This window comes from Bos taurus, chromosome 5, assembly GCF_002263795.3.
Source record: "Bos taurus isolate L1 Dominette 01449 registration number 42190680 breed Hereford chromosome 5, ARS-UCD2.0, whole genome shotgun sequence".
NCBI classification, from domain to species: domain Eukaryota; kingdom Metazoa; phylum Chordata; class Mammalia; order Artiodactyla; family Bovidae; genus Bos; species Bos taurus.
In genome coordinates, this window is record NC_037332.1 from 47,565,746 (window position 1) to 47,587,302 (window position 21,557).

Sequence of the window (21,557 nt, forward strand, 5' to 3'; positions counted from 1 at the left end):
CTGCGGGGCAACTAAGCCTGTGTACCACAACTATTGAAGCCTGCACACTCTAGAGCCTATGCTCTGCAACAAGAGAAGCCACCACAGTGAGAAACCTGAGCACCGCGACTAGAGAGTAGCCCCTGCTTGCTGAAACTAGAGAAAGCCCAAGGGCAGAAATGAAGACCCAGTGCAGCCAAAAATGATAAACAAGTAAATAAATAAAAATTTTTTTTAAAAAGAAGAGAACTGACTTTAGGCCAAGATTTGCCACTAACTACTTTGTGACCTTGGACAAATCTCTGATTATTTTTTATTTCAACCTTAGTATGTGAAAGATTGGAAGGGGTCAGGGAATAGTGAACCCAATCCATAGTTCTCAAATACTAGAACTACCTAGGGAAGCTCTCTTAAAATACCTTAAAAAGTCTCTCTTACAGATCCCTTAGACTGACCTAAAGATGCTCATTCAAAAAAATATGGAGATAGGAGCCCAGGAATCTGTATTTTTAAAGCTTCCCAGTTGATTTGGATGTGCAGCTAAATTGAGAACCATTAACCTGATATAAAATAACATACCTTCACACATACATGTAATTTTAAAAATACATACAAAGAGCTTTATAATTTACAAAGTGTTTTCCCACACATGACCTCATTTAATCTGCACAAACATTATTAGCCTCACTTTATAGATGATAAGGTTGAGTCCCTTTCAGAAAAGGAAATCACTATCATAAGCCAGAAGGAGCAGACCTGCGGCTTAACCCCACATCTCCTGGCTCCCAATTTCATGTTCTCTCCACTATGTATTCAGAGCTCAAAACTGCTAGTTACATAGCTCTCACTGGCAGTGTCAGGTCTAGAACACAGCTCTCCTGATTCCCAGGCCAATGGTCTTCATATTCTGATTATGTCAACTCCTTGTTTAAAAACTTTTCCATGGCTGACAACAGATTCAGGATGGAATCCAAATTCCTAGAATGGAATTCATGCCCCTCGATCACCTGGAACCTCCTATTATTTTAAAACAGTCCAGCATTTCCCTCTCTGTCCTCGTACTTCCATGATGCAGGATTATCTGCAGTCTTGGTGCCAGGGAATCCACTGCACCTCTGAGCCTTTGCAGGCATACAGTCTCTCTGCCTGGAATATCCCTCCATCCTAAGGCCACCTAAATCCAACCTATTCTTCAGATTATAGCTCAGTTATCACCTCCATCAAGAAACTTCTTTGCTGGGACATATTCTGACTCTATGCTCCCATACTGGCCTGTGTTCTCATCTATCATGATGCTTATCTTCTTGCATCGAAATTCCATGTTTATCCATCTGACTCTCCGTTTGGACTGTGAGCTGAGAGCAGCAATTCAGTATCCTGATCACTGTTGCAGCACCAGCATCTAGTCCAAAGTCTGGCACACAAAAGCAGGTACTAAATAAATATTTGTTTATTATAAACAAATACCTAGATGATTAAATTTATGGGCAGATGAATAAGCTTAAAAATCAGCAAGAGAAATACATGCTGCATTTTAAAAAAAATTTGGCCACACCATGTGGCATGTAGGATCTTAGTTCCCCAACCAGGGACTGAACCCAGGCCCTGGCAGTGAATGTGCCTGAATCCTAACCATTGAACCACCAGGGAATTCCCATTTTATTGGGCCAGATCTCTTAAGGAATGTTGAATAAAATATTCTCTCCAAATTATTCACTTATGTCTTTTCATCAATTTTTTTTGGTTGCCCTGGTTCTATCCAATGATGCCCTTTTTCAGAGTACCAAACTTTCTGATTTAGAAAAGCTATCTGTTAGGTGAGAAGACTGTTGGGGACTGCATTTGTCACACTGATATTCACTTAGATACACAATTTATCCAGTTTAGATTTTCCATGGTTCAACAGACTGTTTTTAACAAAATCACATGTATACGCACTTCATCCATCGATGGTCTTAATTTCGCCCGTGTTGCAGCACACCGGCCTGCCAAAGAGAACAGCTTGGCAGAAAAATTCTGTGGACAGGGAGGTACTTTCTTATCTAGAAAGGAGATACATGAATCGAGGCCTCTTTTCTCCATCAATTCTATAAGAAGATCCCGCTAGGAAGAAAAGAAGACAAGCTCATCATTTAGAACTCAGAAACGATCAGAAAAGTGACCAAGAGATAGGGGCAGAGGTGGAGACAACTCTTACCAGCTGGATATGCTTTGGCTCATCTAACACCACTTTACAACCTGTCAGAACTTCCATTATTACCTACAAGGAATATATAGAAAGTTAGCTACATAATATTAATAATATACACAATAATTATTATATTATTATAAATATTTTTAAAAGTGAAAGTGAAATTACTCAGTCGTGTCCAACTCTTTGCGACCCCATGGGCTGTAGCCTATAGGCTCCTCCATCCATGGGATTTTCCAGGCAAGAATACTGGAGTGGGTTGCCATCTCCTTCTCCAGATCTTCCCGACCCAAGGATTGAACCCAGGTCTCCCACATTGTAGGCAGATGCTTTACCATCTGAGCCATACTCATAGTTAGTTGTGGCTCTTTTGAAAAAATTTTAATTGAGGCATAACTACAATATTGTGTTGGTTTCTGCCATATATCAATATGAATCAGCCATAAGTACATAAGTTATACACATAAGTATGTGTATCAGCCATACACATAAGTCATACACATAAGTCCTCTCCCTCTTGAACCCCCCTCCTACCTCCCATCCCATCCCACCCCTATAGGTTGTCACAGAGCATCGGATTTGTGTTCCCTGAGTCATACAGCAAATTCCCACTGGCTATTTTGCATCCTGAAGAAGGGAATGGCAACCCACTCCAGTATTCTTGCCTGGAGAATTCTATGGACAGAGGAGCCTGGCAGGCTACAGTCCATGTGGTCATAAAGAGTTGGACATGACTGAGTGACTAACACACACACACACACACACACACACCTATTTTACATATGGTAATGTGTATGTTTCAATGTTATTCTCTTAAATCATATCATCCTTCCTTCCCCTACTGTGTCCAAAAGTCTGTTCTCTATGTGTCACCTTTGCTGCCCTGCAAATAGGTTCATCAGAACCATCTTTCTAGATTTCATATATATGCATTAATATATGTTTGTTTTTCTCTTTCTGACTTACTTCACTCTGTATAATAGGCTCTAGGTTCATCCACCTCATTAGAACTGACTCAAATATATTCTTCTTTATTGCTGAGTAATATTCCCTTACACTAACATTCCATACATACCACATCTTTATCCATTCATTTGTCAACGGACACCTAGGTTGCTTACATGTCCTAGCTACTGTAAATAGTGCTGTTGAACACTGGGTACATGTGTCTTTTTTCAGTTAACCTCAATACTGAGTATAGTTCATTCTAATTAATCACTTTATGTTTTACTGTTTGATTACATAAAATTAATGTATTGATATAAGACAATGAGTAACAGGAAATCAATAGGTCTAAAAGTTAAAGTCTTTAAAACAGTTCTTAGAATTTAGAGCATTCTTGGTGATAAACTCTTCTCCTTCATTAACTGGTAGTTGGTACTTACAATTCCAAAGCTGTAGATGTCTGTTTTAATGGAAAGTTTGCCTTGTCTGATATACTCTTCTGGCATGTACCACACATGCTTACTGCTGCTGCTGGTCATGCTTATGGCAGAGCTTTGAGGTTCTAGGTGAGGTCGGAAGTGTGCCATGGCAAAATCAGTTAGTTTGGGTTGAAACTGATCATCCAGAAGTATGTTTGCACTGGAATTGTGATCATGGGCAAACAAGACAAAAACATCATAATGGTATTCCGGTGGAAAACAACAGGACAAGCTCGCTTTCATATTTGGTCAATTCCAAATAAAGTCATACATTACTTTCCATGAACTTTTTAGAGGAGATTTTCTCAAAGTATAAATCCAAGCATTATATAAAACCTAAAACAAAAACCTGACATAGGAACAGCAGGCATTTCAAATTTACAGGCCTATATATGGAGTTGGTGGATGAAGTTGATGCTTTGTCAATAGGAGAAACTAAAGTTAACCAAAGCAGCTTTCCTTGTGTTCTACTTATATGTAATAAGAACATTAAATGAGTTTTAATCAGATAGTAATTAAGTATCTGATATGCACAGGGCTGTGCTGTGGAACGCTTGCCTTAGAACCACTCAGCCAATACATTAGAGCCAGATCCTGCCTTTGCTCTAGCTCTAGATTAGGACAGACATGTAGTTCTTAATGACTTCTTCCCCAGATGTACACTTCACTTATTCAGATCAAAGCTGGGGCTTCTGGAGATGCCCTGATCATTGGGTACCTAATGCAGGAGTCTGCCACATGTGCCAGGAGGTGAGGTGGGCAGAGAGGTTCATTAACCCTCATTATCAGGACCCAAGCTTCTACCCCTCCAGCTTCTGCCACTCTGAGAGTCTGGTTCTCTTCTGCACCCCTGCCCTACCACTGCCCCCCACTTTATTTCAGCAATAAGAGGAGGAATGCAAAGATCTGAGTGCCAGATTTTCAATGTCAAGCATCTCATCCTCCCTTCTTCTTCCAACCCAGCTTTAAAGAACCTAAACTTAAACCATAACTTAAAAGAGAATGCAAAAAGCTGAATTTGTGAAACACTTAGAATCCCTAAAGAACAGGTCTTTTCCAAGTACAAAAGGGGAAAGAAGCAGCAACATCACTCATAATCTAATCCATTTATTTGATCCTCAGAAAAACTGGGGAAGTTTGCAGCAGCTGGTGACTCATACTTCTGTTAAGAGTTAGGCAGAGGGGAGCTGAGTAACCACAGCATGTTACACAATAAAACCCACAGATGACTTTGGGTCAGTGAAAGGCCATCAATAAGAATGCGAAATTGTTCCAGGGCACTGCATTCACACTTTGAATAATGGTATTTGGTGAAAAGAAAGTTGTTTACCAGCAGACTTTAGTGTATAACATAAATTTTAAGTTCAGTTACTCTGTTCTAAATAAAGGTTAATGGCAGCTGAGGAAGAAGGATGTTCTGTTTTAGGAAAGTGGGAATTCCAAAAGGCCCTTCAACAATCAATTCTACTCAAACTCTTTCTCCTGCTTCAACCTCAGATAGAATATTCAGACATAAAGTGCCTTCAGCTACCTTGCAGGTCAACTGAATACATTCTTTCTATGGGAGTAAAAACAGACTAACAAAATAAAGACAACATAAAGTAACTAAAATCATGTAACAATATACTGCAACAAACAGGTGCCGCGCAAGCTATGCTTAGTCACTCAGTTCAGTTCAGTTCAGTTGCTCAGTCGTGTCCGACTCTTTGCAACCCCATGAATCACAGCACGCAGTCATGTCCAACTCTTTGCAACCCCATGGACTGTAGCCTGCCAGGCTCCTCTGTCCCTGGGGATTCTCCAGGCAAGAATACTGAAATGGGTTGTCATGCCCTCCTCCAGGCGATCTTCCCAACCCAGGAATCAAACCCAGATCTCTGGCATTGCTGGTGGATTCTTTACCATCTGAGCCACCAGGGAACAGGTAAGAAACACCCAATGGCCCACACCTTCAATTTAGTGTTTCTACAACCTATTTCTTCTAGTCTTTCCCACAAGCTACTTTCTGTAGCAGAGAGACCATCAGCTCTCTAGACAACTCTTCTGGCAGAAGGACTAGTCATGGTTCAGTAAGGTGATGGGAAAAGTCTCACACAAAGTGGTGAGTTTGTATTCTGAATCTGGGGATGTTAGTTCATCTCTATGTAGCTAGGGGTCTCTAGAACAATTCTTTTTGGGTACCTAAGCCCTTCCAAAGTTATGAGAATTGCTTTCTTTGCTTACATTTGTCTCCTAATTTAAAGTTGAAGTTCTTGGGCCTTAAATATAAAGCAAGATGATACACCTAGATTATAATGCAGGATCTGAATCTAAGTGCAAATTTTATGTTTGACATGTAAGCGCATGATTGGTTTATAAAGATATATATTTTTAATTTTAGGAAGAGTTATTAGTGCTTAGTAGCCCAGTCCCTGAGTACTTTGCAATACTCCAGAAAAGTCCAGACTTCACTTAATTGGGTTCAGAGATAAAGAGCACCCCACTGGGTTCTAAATGACAGCCTGAGGCAATAGGATGGCTTGCTGTCTGTGTCACTGCTGTTTGAAGCACTAAGACACCCCTCACCAGATATCTTACCTTCCCTCACCAGATGTAACAAGACACAGTTTCTGTATGAACCTGCAGATTACTGGGAAAAAGCATACACATCCTCCCACCGCCAACATCAGTATGCAGTATATCCAGCATAAATGATACAAAACTGAAACCCTTACTCCCTTTTGGCATAAACAGCCTTCTCGATCTTTCTTATTGACCTAGACAGCACTTAGTATTATGGCTTGTTTTTGTTTTATTGGTACCTAATGAGTCCTAGGCTCTCTTGAGTAAAGGCTTAGTCAAGAAGGGGTAAACCTTTCAATGTGAAATTTCATCTCTGATCAAACTAGCGCAACTTCCCTAAGCCTTGATTTTCTTGTAGGTAAAAAGATCTGATAATGCAGACCTCACAGGGTTGTTGTGAGGGTTAAATGAGAAAACCTAAGCAGAGTGTCTGATGCACAGGGAGAGCCTTGAAATTTGTTCTGAGGATATAGGCTGCCCACTGTCCATCCTATACTTGTCTCTTTACCTGAAAACCCCCCTGGACCTGGCCGGGTAACTCTAGAAGTTTAAGGACACCAATTTGATGTAACAAAGGGGCTGCAGGATAAACCTGGAGCTCTGAACATCCTTGGGTTAATCAGTTTCAATGTATCATCTGTATTTCAAAATAGTTCTAGAGAAGTGTTGGAAGAACCTGACTAAACTAATATTCTCAGATATTTTAAGACCATGGGGATAAACATATACATATTGTTTGGTATGTGTGTATGCAGGCATGTATGTATCCATGTATATAAGTATACACTAGAGCTTAGAGACAGTAGCGGTAAATAAAATTACTAGGGGGAACTTTAATTTACGTAACATTTGTTTTGGCATCCCTTAGGAAAAAATGAACATATATGGATTTTTAGAAGAAGGCAGGCACTAAAAGGAAAATAGAAAAAAATCTAAGGAAAAGAATTGCTGTATCTAAAATGTTTTTTAAAAACAAAAGTAGTTTTCTTGCAGGGTAGGGGAAAATGGAGAGGGAGGAGACTGATGGTTAATTAAACCACCAGTCAAATAAACATTTGCATTCCCTGCAGGCTTTCTATCCCTGCTAAACACTGAGCTGGAGCCCAGCAGCCTCACCACACACATCAGGTCTTGGGAGTGAAGGCAGTAGCTTGGGTCCTCCAGCAAGGGTGACATGTTCACAGGAAGGAGTCCCTCTGCGGTACCCCAGCCCCTTCCCAACCACTCAGTCTTTCTGGTCCCTCACAAAGGAAATTCCCCATGCACTTACTACGCCCATACATCTCTGATCAATTTCCATTTAAAAAAAAATTCATTTTTAAGCAAATGGCCACTTCCTTCCTTTTTTTCTGAGACCACCTCCCTAGGAAGAGAGTTTGTTTCACTTGGCAGGAGACCCAAGGCCATAGCATAAGACAAAATGATCTTGTAGGAAACATTAGAAATGTTCCCCGAGATTATCTCCTCGCTTTGGCAACATGAACAAGAATGAATGTCTGGGATGAAAAATGCCAGGGATAAAAAGCATTTCAATTTAAAATCGTTCATAAATGTGAAAACAATTAAGCTCGCTGAGGGATACGATGGAAATAAGAAGGTTTACTGCTTTCAGATGCTTTTATGTGATCCCGTAATTCAAAAACATCTTTGTTTCCCCCAATAAAAATGTGAGCGTCTTTTGCCAAGAATAAAGACTTCAACTCTTCAAGATTCTTTTCTTTAAATCCTTTTCCTCCTCAAATTCCACCATCTGGAAATGAATTTTGTTTTTATAACATGCTCTTTGAAGAGTTCGAATTACTAAGACATTTTTGGGCTAACTAAACCAGCAGACTTCTTGAAAATAGCTTTGAAATGTGGGCTTGGCTTCCTCCTTGGGTGTTCTGCGGCTGTGTCCCTGATAGCGTATTCCTTCGAAGGCTATTCACTCTCTGGTTGCACAAGGTGAAGATTCCAAATGCAGACCACCAGGCCCTACCTCCCCACCCCCCGCAAAGTCTGCTGCCTGCAGCAGTTCTCACTAGAAGCCCAACGTCCACGTTTCCAAATTTGCACATACTAATTACGTTCTCCTCTTCTGCCCCATTTCCCTGTCTCTGCTGTTGAAACCAACATGCTCCCAGGAGTCTCGGCTTAGTGACCTAATATGAGCATGCTGTTCGACCCACACAAGCATGGAACCCCATCTCCTCTCCTCCATCTATCGGCATGTGACCAAGGCAGGTTACTAACCTCTGTAAATCTCAGCTTTCTTCTCTGTCAAACCAATGATAACACCAATGATATGTAAACTCAGTCCACTGGCTTTCACTGAGTTCCCTAATACGTCTCTGCAGCCTATCAGTCACAAGGAATCTACTAACACTCATCAATGCGGTCAGGATGTGTGTGTGCTTGCTAAGTTGCTTCAGTCATGTCTGACTCTGTGCGACCCTGTGGACTGTAGTCCCCCAGCCTCCTGTCCATGGGGATTCTCCAGGCAAGAATACTTGAGTGGGTTGCCATGCCCTTCTCCAGGGGATATTCCCAACCCAGGAATCGAACCCAGGTCTCCTGCATTGCTGACAGATTCTTTACCGTCTGAGTCACCAGCAGGGAAGCCCAAGAATACTAGGGTGGGTAGGCTATCCCTTCTCCAGGGGAACTTCCCAACCCAGGAATCGAACCAGGGTCTCCTGCACTGGCAGGCAGGTTCTTGACCTCTAGCACCTCCTTGGAAGCCCCAGATAGACTGTGGTTACTGCTATACTGGGGGCTTTCTTTGTGTTCCCCTTACCTGGAAAGTACTCCCCTCCCACTTACTGTTATCCAATTCCTCTATGCAGCTTGATTAATTCCCTCCAGAAAGTTTTCACTAATCTGAATTCCAGTGGCCCTCTTTTCTCCCAAGTTCCTACTGTACAGCCTGTACTCTTTCACGTGGCACTCCCAGAGAGGCCAGCTTCTGTTTGCATAAGCATAATGCTGAATCTATAGAAGATACTAAATAAACATCTGATGATATAATCAGTTTGTAAATGAAAAGAATCTGAAACCATACGTACCCTTGGACCACTCGGCATATGGCAAATATGTGACCCAAACGCTGCCAAGACATCCTCCTCCCACATTCTTGGCAGACATCACTAATTGACTTCAGAGAGTACCCACCCCAGATTCCCTTTCAACTCTGCCCATGGGAACTCATTACCAACCAATCCAAGATGGAATGTGAGACGAAACTGATTTGTCATCGCTTCTATAAGCACAATTGCTTTTTTTTTTCAGATGAGGCAAATGAGGCCCAGCTGGTTGAAATCACTCATTCTATGCAAAATAGCTTATGCTAAAGCCTAGCACTCCTACGTCTCTGTTCAGTGCACTTTCAGCTTGTAGTTAACCGAAAGAAACATCTTTTTATTCAGCTATTCATAAAAGATTAAGAAACTGTTGATTATAAGGCAGAAATGAAGTGAATTTTCTCTTCTTCCCTTGAGTTGTAGGTAGGTAATTCTAGTGCCAAAACAATGGCAAATGGGTGAGTCATTGGAAGACAGATTTTAGCTCAATACAGAGGAAGTTCTAACAATCAGAGCTGTACCCAAATAGAGCTCTAACAAGGTGCTGTGCCAGGGTCCAAGGACAGGTCAGATGAGATACCTGAGTCCCCATCAGGTGAGAGGAACAATATTTACTGCCAACTCCTGGGCTGTGCTTCACAGAAATTAGCTCATTTCATTCTCACAGCCCTGGGAAGAAGAGCAGAGGTTCCAGTTTCAGATAAGGAGACTGTGCCCCAAGGAACTGAGTGATTTACCCAAGATCACACTGCTGGAAAGTGGTAACGCTGGCCTTTGTACTCAGATCTGGGAGAACCCGAAGGCCACACCCTCAACCAGTGACAAGAGACTGGAGCAGCAATGAAGTCACTGGGGTGGCTGCTGGAGAGGGGGCAGGATGGGGGCAGGGCAGGGGCAGGACAGGAGCAGGACAGGGGCAGGGCAGGGGCAGGACTGGGGGTGTTTCTGGAGAATGGGCGTGTCAGGACTTTGCCTGACCTGCTCCAGGATGAGCAGCTGTCAGAAGGTGCCTCCTGAAACCTGTCTGAGCTCATCCTCGCTCCAAGTTGGCCTGGGTAAGTAAGGCTTGGTCAAGATTTAAAAAAACATGGGGTCATGTCCTTCTCCTGCCATAACCCCTAGATATGTGAGCCTTAGAGCATGGGACAAAAACAAGCAGGTGTAGCTGTACAGAATTTGAAATCAAGAAGAGGTCCAACTTGAGATGATCTCGGCTGGCTCTGCTGCACAAGTGAGGAAACCGTGGTCTAAGAGAGGGAGGCAGGACCTGGGCGGGAACACGGATTTCTGGTGCTCTTCCCAGGTCATCCCCCATGACGGCATTTCATTTTGCTCAGACAAAAGGTGCTGCTCACACTTTGGGCACCAGGCTGCTGAAGGATGATCTTCCTTACAATCTTCGTTTTTCAAACTATTTTTAAAACTACCAAGGTATGAGATTATCAAGCTTCTCTGTAGATAGAGTGACTAAAATGAAACTTTGGGGTATTATCCACTAACTAAAGACTCCTTGAAATTTCTCATTCCCCAGTTCGAGATAGAAAGATCTGATGTTATTTTTTTCCCTAATAAATTTCATTTTTATTATAAAAGAAGATATAATCCTTAAATAAGAATTTAACATCAAGTAGAAGTAAAAATGGCACCCCACTCCAGTACTCTTGCCTGGAAAATCCCATGGACGGAGGAGCCTGGTGGGCTGCAGTCCATGGGGTCGCTAAGAGTCAGACACGACTGAGCGACTTCACTTTCACTTTTCACTTTCATGCATTGGAGAAGGAAATGGCAACCTACTCCAGTGTTCTTGCCTAGAGAATCCCAGGGACGGGGGAGCCTGGTGGGCTACCGTGTATGGGATCACACAGAGTCGGACACGACTGAAGTGACTTAGCAGAAGTAAAAAAAAAAAAACTAAGCCATTAAATGAAAAGCCACGGTCTCTCCATCTAATGAAAGTTTTATTTATATTTTGGTCTGTTTCACTTTTAATCTTTTCATTCCTGAATTTGTAATTTTACAAAGTTATAACTGTATATTGTTTACTATTTCAATGTGTCTTTTTTCACTTACTGTCACTTTATGTATACTGTATGTTACTTTATACAATTAAAAGCAATGCTTAAAATGTCAAGTAATGTATGGTAACTCTTCTGTGACTCATTGGTCTGAGGCCCAAATACAGAAAAGAAAACAAAGGTAACAGTATTTTTCATGTCTCACTTCAACAAAAACAGAGCCCCGACTTACCCACAGAAAAGGTCACTGTTTAACACAGTTCGAGATGTCCTTTTCTGAGCCAGTTATCAGGCTGTACAATAAAATGACATCTGTCCTAGAAGCTGCCTTTCCTTGCAAAGAGTGAGAAAATGAATATGATGAAGTCAGAAAAGCAGGGATTTCAGACCTTCCTGAAAGCACATGGCTATACACAGAGGGACTGAAAATCAGGGAGGCCCGAGGTTAGAGCCAAGTGAAGGATTCATTTAAGAGATTCAGGAGGGTCATCCAGCTCAGCCAATTCACGTTTGGCCAAGGCTGCTGGGAACTGAATGCATTACCATCTGACAGATGTTCAGTGCCCTGAATGAAATGAGTTGGTCTCATTCCAGTTTGTAAAGAACAGGTGTGTACATCACCAAAGAAAAGAGGGAAAGTCAACTGTTATAGTTGGCACTCATTAACATCTTCCCTGGCAGGCTCGGCAGAAAGGCCAAGAGTTCAGAGGCTGTGGAGGGGGCTGACTGGCCCTGGAGCAGAGAGGGACACGCTGATGAGCCCTTGTGAAACCACCGTTCTCACATCAGTGCCCACAGCCTTCGCACCCCACACCCTGACACATGCCTGGGTGGGTGTGATCTAAAGATGGTTATGTTTGAGTCCTCGACCCCTTTGGAAAACCCAGAAAGGAGACAATCAGCAGCAGCTCCTTTACCAACAAAAAAATGAAATAAAATACACTGCTAGCTGCACTTTCAGTTCAAATCCTGCTCCATCCATGAAATTTGCTCTTTCTCTGATCAGATCTCTTTTGGTACTCATATCTACATTACCTGGTAGGCACTCTGTCTAACAGTGTTATTTAAGTGATATTATAGCTTGGCACGGCTTCCCTGGTGGCTCAGTGGTAAAGTATCTGCCAGCAATGCAGGAGATATGGGTTTGGTCTCTGGGTGGGGAAGAAGCCCTGGAGGAGGGCATGGCAACTCATTCCAGTATTCTTGCAGGGAAAAATCCCATGGACAGAAGAGTCGGGTGGGTTACTGCCCATGGGGTCATAAAGAGTCAGACATGACTGAAATGACTGAGCGTGCGTGCGCACACACACACACGCACGCACATAGCTTGGTACGTCTAGACAAATACTTGAGATACTGTTCTGGAAGAAATAGCCTCCTTTTAAACTGTGATACCACCTAAGAATCTTCAGAAATTTTCTGTTCCCATTTAGACCCCAGAGAGAAGAAGCCTCAGAGTCCATTGTAAGAGCTTAGCTTATCAAACCCAGGTTGTCCACCTATTAAGTATTCAAAGTATTATCCAATCCTCATCCCATCACTGCCTTATTTTTATCCACTCTTCTTTCCTTATTCTCCAATCTCTTCCTCTCTTGTCCAACCAACCCTTCTTGCTTTCATTATACACCCTGCAATTCTTCACTCCATTTCCCTGAACAAATTACTGCCTTCCACCAGGAATATTCTTGTCGCTTCTTTCAACCAACCCACTGTCATAACCCATCTCCTCAAACAGTTGGCTTAGAACTATCTAATTAGCATTAGCCTTCTCAGACCAAACACACATTGGGAATATTTAGTGTCATACCATGTATTATATTCTCTGTGTTTTTATTATCTTATCTGATCACCAAGTTGAAGCTTTCAATTCAAGACTATGATTACCAATGTTTTCCCCCACTGTGGTGCAAGTCAATGCTTTGTACATGGCAGATGTTCCATAAATATTTGTGAACTAAAAGGAAAGTGATTTTCAAAATGTTCAATAAACATATGCTAATACAGAAATGATTTTTACTAAAATAGAGCTAGTTTGTGGGTCCACTTTTCAAACACAATAAATTGATGATAGAGGTAAGTGCTATGGGCTGAATGCTTGTTGTTGTTCAGTCGTCAAGTCATGTCCAACTCTTTGCAGCCCCATGAACTGCAGAATGCCAGGCCTCCCTGTCCCTCACCATCAACTGGAGTTTGCCCAAGTTTGTGTCCACTGAATCGGTGATGCCATCCAACCATTTCATCCTCTGTTGCCCTCTTCTTTTGCCTTCAATCTTCCCCAGCATCAGAGTCTTTTCTGAGTCGGCTCTTTGCATCAGGTGGTCAAAGTGCTGACGCATCAGCTTCAGCATCAGTCCTTCCAATGAATATTCAGGGTCAATGTCCTTTAGGATTGACTAGTTGGATCTCCTTGTAGTCCAAGGGACTCTCAAGAGTTTTCTCCAACACCACAGTTCAAAAGCATCAATTCTTCGGTGCTCAGCCTTCTTTAAGGTCAAACTCTCACATCTATACATGACTACTGGAAAGACCATAGCTTTGACTGTATGGACTTTCGTCAGCAAAGTGATATCTTTGCTTTTCATTACACTGTCTAGGTTTGTCATAGCTTTCCTTCCAAGAAGTAAGCGTCTTTTAATTTCATGACTACAGCCACCATCTGCAGTGATTTTGGGCCCCAAGAAAATAAAGTCTCTCACTGTTTCCATTGTTTCCTCATCTATTTGCTGTGAAGTGATGGGACTGGATGCCATGATCTTAGTTTTCTGAATGTTGAGTTTTAAGCCAGCTTTTTCACCCTCCTCTTTCACCCTCATCAAGAGGCTCTTTAATTCCTCTTTGCTTTCTGCCATTGGAGTGGTATCATCTGCATATCTGAGGTTGTTGATATTTCTCCCAGCAATCTTGATTTCAGCTTGTGTCCCCCTAAATTCATATATTGAAATCCTAACCCCCATTGTGATAGGGTTAGGATGTTGGGCCTTTGGAAGTTAATTAGGTCATAAGGATCCTAATGGATGGGATTAGTGCTCTCATAAAAGAGACTCCAGAGTGACCCCTCACACCTTCCACCAGAGAAAAGATAGCCACCTGTGAACCAGAAAGGGAGCTTGCCTGGGAGAGAGAACTGGCCAATACCATGGTCTTGGACTTCCCAGCCTCTGGAGCTGTGAGAAATAAACATGTAACGCTTACAAGCCACTCAGTTTACAGCATTTCTGTCAGAGCAGTCCAAATGGACTAAGACAATAAGCAAATGAGTGATAAGTAAAAAAGCTAGCTGGCCGACACGTCTCAGCCTCTGCTTCTCCTACCACTTCCTGCTACTGTAACAGGAGCCAGCCAGCATTTAGTGAGTGCATCCTCTTTGCTAAGCACCATGTATACTTTATGCCATTTAACCTTAAGAGTTGGAAGCTGCTGTGCTCAGTCATGTTCAACTCTTTGCGACCCTCTGGACTGTAGCCCACCAGGCTCCTCTGTCCGTGGAATTCTCCTGGCAAGAACACTGGAGTGAGTTGCCATACCCACCTCCAGGGGATCTTCCCAACTCAGGGATCAAACCTGGATCTCTTAAGTCTCTTGCATTGGAGGAATCTTTACCACTGAGCTAGCAGGGAAGCCCAAGAAAAGAGATCACCCAATGTGGGGCTCGAACCCACAACCCTGAGATTAAGAGTCTCATGCTCTACCAACTGAGTCAGCCAGGCTCTTTCATTAGCATTTGCAGAGGAAACAAGCTGAGGCTTAAAAGAGGCAAGCAATTGGGTCAGAATCACATTTTTATGTGAAAAGTCGGCTTCTTAAAACAGATCTGTCTGATTTAAACAATGGTGGATACTGAACAAAGAGGAAAGGATGGGAAGAAGTGGGAGGAAAGTACATGCAAAAGAAAATCATTTAGAGATGTTTTGCAAAACGTCATCCAGCCAGCTCTTCCGAACTGTAGTGGCTGCAGGGCCATGGGCCCAACCCTCCCTTAGGATCCAGGAAGGCACACACTTGCTGTGAGGGAGGGGTGGCTGCTGATGGCTCCCAGCTAAGCCCCCACCTGGGAACCACCAGTGGCAGAAGGGAGTTGCCTCATCCCCTGTACAGCCCCACTCGTGGCTGGTAGGGTACAGGGGTACAAAAATCTGTGCCTTGCCTCATCTAGGGACAGCTTTGAAGGGCCACCCCAGATTCAGCAGTCCCCATGGCATCAGCCAAGGCCTCTGGTGGTGGTGGTGGTTTAGTCACTCAGTCGTGTCTGACTTTTGCAACCCCATGGACTGTAGCCCGCCAGGCTCCTCTATCCAGGGGATTTCCCCGGCAAAAATACTGAAGTCGGATGCCATGCCCTCCTCCAGGGGATCTTCCTGGCCTCTTCTAGAAATATAATACCCCAGCTCAGCATCTCCAACTCTCCAATTCTGTCTTCCTCTCTTACTTTTATTATTCCTGAGAGCACTTAAAAAATTCCCCTGCATGCACATCTCTGCCACTGCACCTATTTCCTGGGAATTGCCTGAAGACACTAGCCAATCCTGAGAAAGCAGCAGTCAGGGTCACAGCCTGTGCTTAGACCTAAGAGTGGGAGAGGGATGCTGGAAGAGTGCATGCACATCTCCCCGCCCAGTGTCCCTGGGGAAGCCCTGTGACTCAGGCAGAGCTCGAATCTGTGTCCTTCACCCTAATGTTCCCTTGGGCTCTGATCGGTGGACTTCCCTATCCCCTTCTCCCATCAAGCACCAAATGAAGAAATTAAAACAAAAGAAGAAATTCTACTTATTTATTTATGTACCCAGTAAGAGAAACCTATATGCAGGTCAGGAAGCAACAGTTAGAACTGGACAGGGAACAACAGACTGGTTCCAAATAGGAAAAGGAGTACGTCAAGGCTGTATATTGTCACCCTGCTTATTTAACTTATATGCAGAATACATCATGAGAAACGCTGGACTGGAAGAAGCACAAGCTGGAATCAAGATTGCTGGGAGAAATATCAATAACCTCAGATATGCAGATGACACCACCCTTATGGCAGAAAGTGAAGAGGAACTAAAAAGCCTCTTGATGAAAGTGAAAGAGGAGAGTGAAAAAGTTGGCTTAAAGCTCAACACTCAGAAAACTAAGATCATGGCATCTTGTCCCATCACTTCATGGCAAATAGATGGGGAAACAGTGGAAACAGCGTCAGACTTTATTTTTTGGGGCTCCAAAATCACAGCAGATGGTGATTGCAGCCATGAAATTAAAAGACGCTTACTTCTTGGAAGGAAAGTTAGGACCAACCTAGACAGCATATTCAAAAGCAGAGACATTATTTTGCCAACAAAGATCCGTCTAGTCAAGGCTATGGTTTTTCCAGTGGTCATGTATAGATGTGAGAGTTGGACTGTGAAGAAAGCTGAGCACCGAAGAATTGATGCTTTTGAACTGTGGTATTGGAGAAGACTCTTGAGAGTCCCTTGGACTGCAAGGAGATCCAACCAGTTCATTCTGAAGGAGATCAGCCCTGGGATTTCTTTGGAAGGACTGATGCTAAAGCTGAAACTCCAGTATTTTGGCCACCTTATGCGAAGGGTTGACTCATTGGAAAAGCCTCTGATGCTGGGAGGGATTGGGGGCAGGAGGAGAAGGGGACGACAGAGGATGAGATGGCTGGATGGCATCACTGACTCAATGGACATGAGTCTGAGTGAACTCCAGGAGTTGGTGATGGACAGGGAGGCCTGGCGTGCTGGGATTCATGGGGTCGCAAAGAGTCGGACACGACTGAGCAACCAAACTGAACTGAACTGAAGAAGGTCAGAGAAGCCTGGCATGCTGCAGTCCATGGGGTCACAAAGAGCTGGGCACAACTTAGTGACTGAACAACAGCAACTCAGTTTGAACATATATTTGAGCACCTATAGTGCTCAGTGGGCTACGAGCTGGGTAGAAGAGGGATTGTTTTAGGCTGCAGGTGGCCACCTTAGCCCTCCAGAACCAACCTCAGTGGTTGATTCCACTGACCTCTGAGACTTTCACCATCCATCTGTGTCCCAGGTCCCCTGAGGCTACACCAATTTTAAGGTGATTCTATAAGGTCACTGGCAGTTGATGAATTGCTATGGGGTCGCACAGAGTCGGACACGACTGAAGCGACTTAGCAGCAGCAGCAGCAGCAGGAGAAAGTGGGGATTCCCTTGTGGCTCAGATGATAAAAGAATCTGCCTGCAATGTGGGAGACCCAGGTCCAATCCCTGGGCCAGGAAGATCCCCTGGAGAAGGCAATGGCTACCCACTCCAGTATTCTTGCCTGGAAAATCCCATGGACAGAGGAGCCTGCTGGGCTACATCCTTGGGTCTGCAAAGAGTGGGACACGACTGATGACTAACAGTTTCATCTTCCCAACAGGAGAACCTAGTGGTTGTGCCCCACCCCACCCCTGCCACTCCCCCAGGATGAAGTAAAATCTAGAGGCTTTTTATATGAAGTTCACTTCACCAGCAAAACAAAGTAAGCAATCAGTTCCTCTTCTGCTCAAAAGCACACTAAAAGCTTTTTCAAAGACACTAGATGATGGCTCAGAAGAGGCAGAGCCTTTTAAATCCAGTCTTCCCTGCCATTCAGCAAAGGTATATTCATTTTGGGACAAGTCCATCATGAAGGGCACACAGGAAAAATTCACAGTGGGTGGAGGTTTGGAGGGTATCTACTCTCTGTCTGAAAGATTCATGTCTGCTGACGAGGGAAAAAGATGGAAGATGTTGCTTCTCATCTTCTCATGGATCAAGAAGGAACACTGGGAGTGCTGCTCGGCTTCTCACGGGCAATACGTACAGCTAGGAGGCAGCAGTGGCAACGCAAGACACTGGAGACTCAAGGACAAAGAACTAAATTGCCGATGACTACTGTTAATCTTGTGAAGAATCCCTGTATAAGCCGCTTAATCTTTTCTTAGACTTCAGTTTGTTTGTTTTTTAAGTGCAATGAATACAGAAGATTGTTTCACAGTTTGCTATGCAAAGTAATTAATAAAACACACAAAACTGTCTATCCTACACTGCTCATCAATAATTCCTAAAAATAATGTAAACTCTTCCATTGGCAATACAAATGTAGCTTTTAAAATTCGATAGACATGTTTTCATTAAAAAGCTAAGATTTTAAGTACGTTCATGAGAATTCTTAACACATAGAGATATATACCAGGGAAACTGCAGATAGAAAATAGGGTGAAGTCTGACTTACCAGTGATGATGAAAGGAGCCTTCAGTGTAACCTAGAGCCCTGGGATAATTTACCTGGATATACTGCCACAGATGACGGAGCAGAGTTCCGTGTTGTGCAAGTACTGGATGGCTTTAGATGTTCCTATTAATACACCGATTCGAATGTGCCAAGACAGTGGGGCTGTGTCACCCTGAAAAGACAACAGTGGTTGGTTTCGTGGTATTTTCTGAGTAAAAACCATGTTTGTATTCACTACCTCGGTGTATGCTAGAATAAACTCTAATGATAAAGAGGTGGGTGAATCAATATTTTAGTTAACCATAACCTATTTTTAATTCAAGATGGGTTTTCCTCTACTACCCATGCTGGTTCTGGGTCCCTTTATAGGCAATGAAAATACCCAATAATTTTAATGTTGCATACATTGAAATATGGCTAATAAGATAACTATGCTTAAAATTTCACTGTATAAGATTTTTAGATTATTTGTGGCACAACAGTGTGGGTAATTGAGAATAATCTGTTTTTATTCTCATCTTAACTGCAAATTTACAAATTTGGAATCTATTTTTTAACTTATCTTTCAAAAACATCACAAGAGAAACCATGGCATTTATTCAGCCTCCTTCTTTTTAAGTGATATAGGTATCACTTTTATGTCTACCCTCCATATTGAATGGTACTTTGCATAAAGTTATGCAAATAAAAATTACCTGCTCAATAATGGTAGTTGACATAAACTCATTTGAGACATGGTACCAATGAGGAGTGAGGACCCAGCAACTCTTTTGGCCACCATTTTGCACAACACACAACAACTCGGGTATTTATGCAACCTTCTAAGAGTAAGAAATTAATTCATGGGGAAGTCCTCTACTTTCTTGGGAAACCCACTGTTGGCATCCCTTCACATGAACACATGTTGGCCTCCTGGTTCTCTCAGAAGGTTTCAGCAGCTCCCTCAGGGCTTAGAGGGTCAGAATATCAGGCAGAGTGATGGATATGACTTACTACACACTGTAATCTGTCAAAGAGTGATCCATTTCTCATATATGGATAAACCAGGCAAAACTTTTCACTCTCTGTAAAATATGCAGCCAACTCCAGTATGTTCGGATGACGGAACCTTGAAACAAAAGATTTTTTAAATCTATCAAACTGGTTATTCAAACAGGAAATGAACAACACCCTGTTTGCGGGGTGGTTAGGTGGGCTGTGGAACAGGCATAAAGCAGAATATAAATCTGGCCAAGGGAGAGGGAATTTCACTGGACACGTGACAGTTTTCCTTCCAAATTGGCTTAAAGTATTCTAACAAATGGGCTTCCCAGGTGGTGCTAGTGGTTAAGAACCCATTTGCCAGTACAGGAGACAGAAGAGACATGGGTTCAGGAAGATCCCCTGAAGGAGGGCACAGCAGCCCACTCCAGTACTCTTGCCTGGAGAATCCCATGGACGGAGTAGCCTGGTGGGCTACAGTCTATTGAGTGCAAAGAGTTGGATACGACTGAAGTGACACCACACACACATGCACACATTCTAACAAATACCAGCTAATATCCAAATAGGACAGAAATGTTCAGAAATGAGAGTTCTTAAGATGTGGGGTGTTGGGAGCTTTATAATATAGAAAACAATATTCAATATTACCTTATTTATCAACATAAAACCCAATATAACTTATTTTTTACATAAATAAATATAATGCAACTGAAATGATCCATTTCATTGCTTTTGATATACATGTGCAAGTAAAATCACCAAAAGAGAAGAGTACAGAAGACTGTTTTCATTTATCCATTTACTGAATGCTACTGTGTCGGGGACTAAAGTACTAGGCACCAAGTCACACAATTAAGAGACATCCAATGGCTTCATGAAGTTTGTATCGTTACCTAAGATCCATGTGACTAGTAAAATCTGATGTTGAAAAACACACCACTGATTTTTAAATCACAGAATTCTATGTCCGTATTGTATACATTTTTCAGGTTCCTTTTTAAACTATTTCTTGAGGGCATGTGTCATCACAGTGAAAACCAATGTAACCCTTGTAACAGCTATGAAATACAAAGCATGTGAAAGTCACACATACTGTGAACTCAGTTCAACAATTATTTACTGAACACCTTTTATGTCTTAGGCAAGCTTAATTGTTGTTGTTTAGTTGCTAAGTTGTGTCTGACTCTTTTGCAACCCCATGAACTGTAGTCCACCAGGCTCTTCAAGGCACATTTGGGGATATTAAAACAAATAAAGCTATTTTTTACAAAAAAAAAAAATGGTGCTATATATAAAGTCCTATTACTCATTTCTTCAGTTGTAAAGCTTACCTATGAAACGTATGTGTATACACACACATCTATATAATACATACATATATATTCTTGGGCTTTCCTGGTGACTCAGACAGTAAAGAATCTGCCTGCAATGCAGGAGACCTGGGTTTGATCCCTGGGTTGGGAAGATCCCCTGAAGGAGGGCATAGCAACCCACTCCAGTATCCTTGCCTGGAGAATTCCGACCCCATAGACGGCCGCCCACAAGGCTCCCCCATCCCTGGGATTCTCCAGGCAAGAATACTGGAGTGGGTTGCCATTTCCTTCTCCAATGCATGAAAGTGAAAAGTGAAAAGTGAAAGTGAAGTCACTCAGTCGTGTCTGACTCTTAGCGACCCCATGGACTGCAGCCTACCAGGCTCCGCCGTCCATGGGATTTTCCAGGCAAGAGTACTGGAGTGGGGTGCCACGTGACTGAGCGACTAAGCACACATACATCCCTTCTGAGTCCCTCTGTTCCTACGTCAAGAAAGGGAGTGTGGGTGTATGTACGTGTGTACGTGTGTGTGTGTGTGTGTGTGTACATAAACACATACGCAATACATTAAGTAGTTCCCTTAATTTTATAACCAAAAAAAAACTCATGCTCAGGTCTCAGCTTAGATTTTACTTTTTCCAAGATGTCTACTCTGCCACCCACCCCTCCCGCAAATTAGCATTTCCTCTTCCCTCAGCACTCTGTGTATGTGTGAGCATGTTCGGTCATGTCCAGCTCTGTTGTGATCCCACTAACTATAGCCCACCAGGCTCCTCTGTCCATGGCATTTCCCAGGCAAGAACACTGGATTAG

At 42.8% G+C, this 21,557-nt stretch overlaps 1 protein-coding gene and 1 non-coding gene across 3 annotated transcripts in view; both read right to left on the reverse strand.

The window, feature by feature from the left end:
* IRAK3 (interleukin 1 receptor associated kinase 3) overlaps positions 1-21,557 on the reverse strand; it is a 66,531-nt gene that overhangs the window by 7,452 nt on the left and 37,522 nt on the right. For both annotated transcript variants that reach the window (XM_024991593.2, NM_001190299.2), the window contains 5 exons: positions 19,440-19,554; positions 18,500-18,618; positions 3,556-3,754; positions 2,177-2,239; positions 1,918-2,082 (listed from right to left, as the gene is read on the reverse strand). In XM_024991593.2, coding sequence (XP_024847361.1) covers positions 1,918-2,082; positions 2,177-2,239; positions 3,556-3,754; positions 18,500-18,618; positions 19,440-19,554 — 661 coding nt within the window. The remainder of the gene's footprint in view (positions 1-1,917; positions 2,083-2,176; positions 2,240-3,555; positions 3,755-18,499; positions 18,619-19,439; positions 19,555-21,557) is intronic.
* TRNAK-CUU (transfer RNA lysine (anticodon CUU)) lies at positions 14,865-14,937 on the reverse strand. The gene has a single exon. It is a non-coding gene; the product is annotated as a tRNA-Lys (tRNA).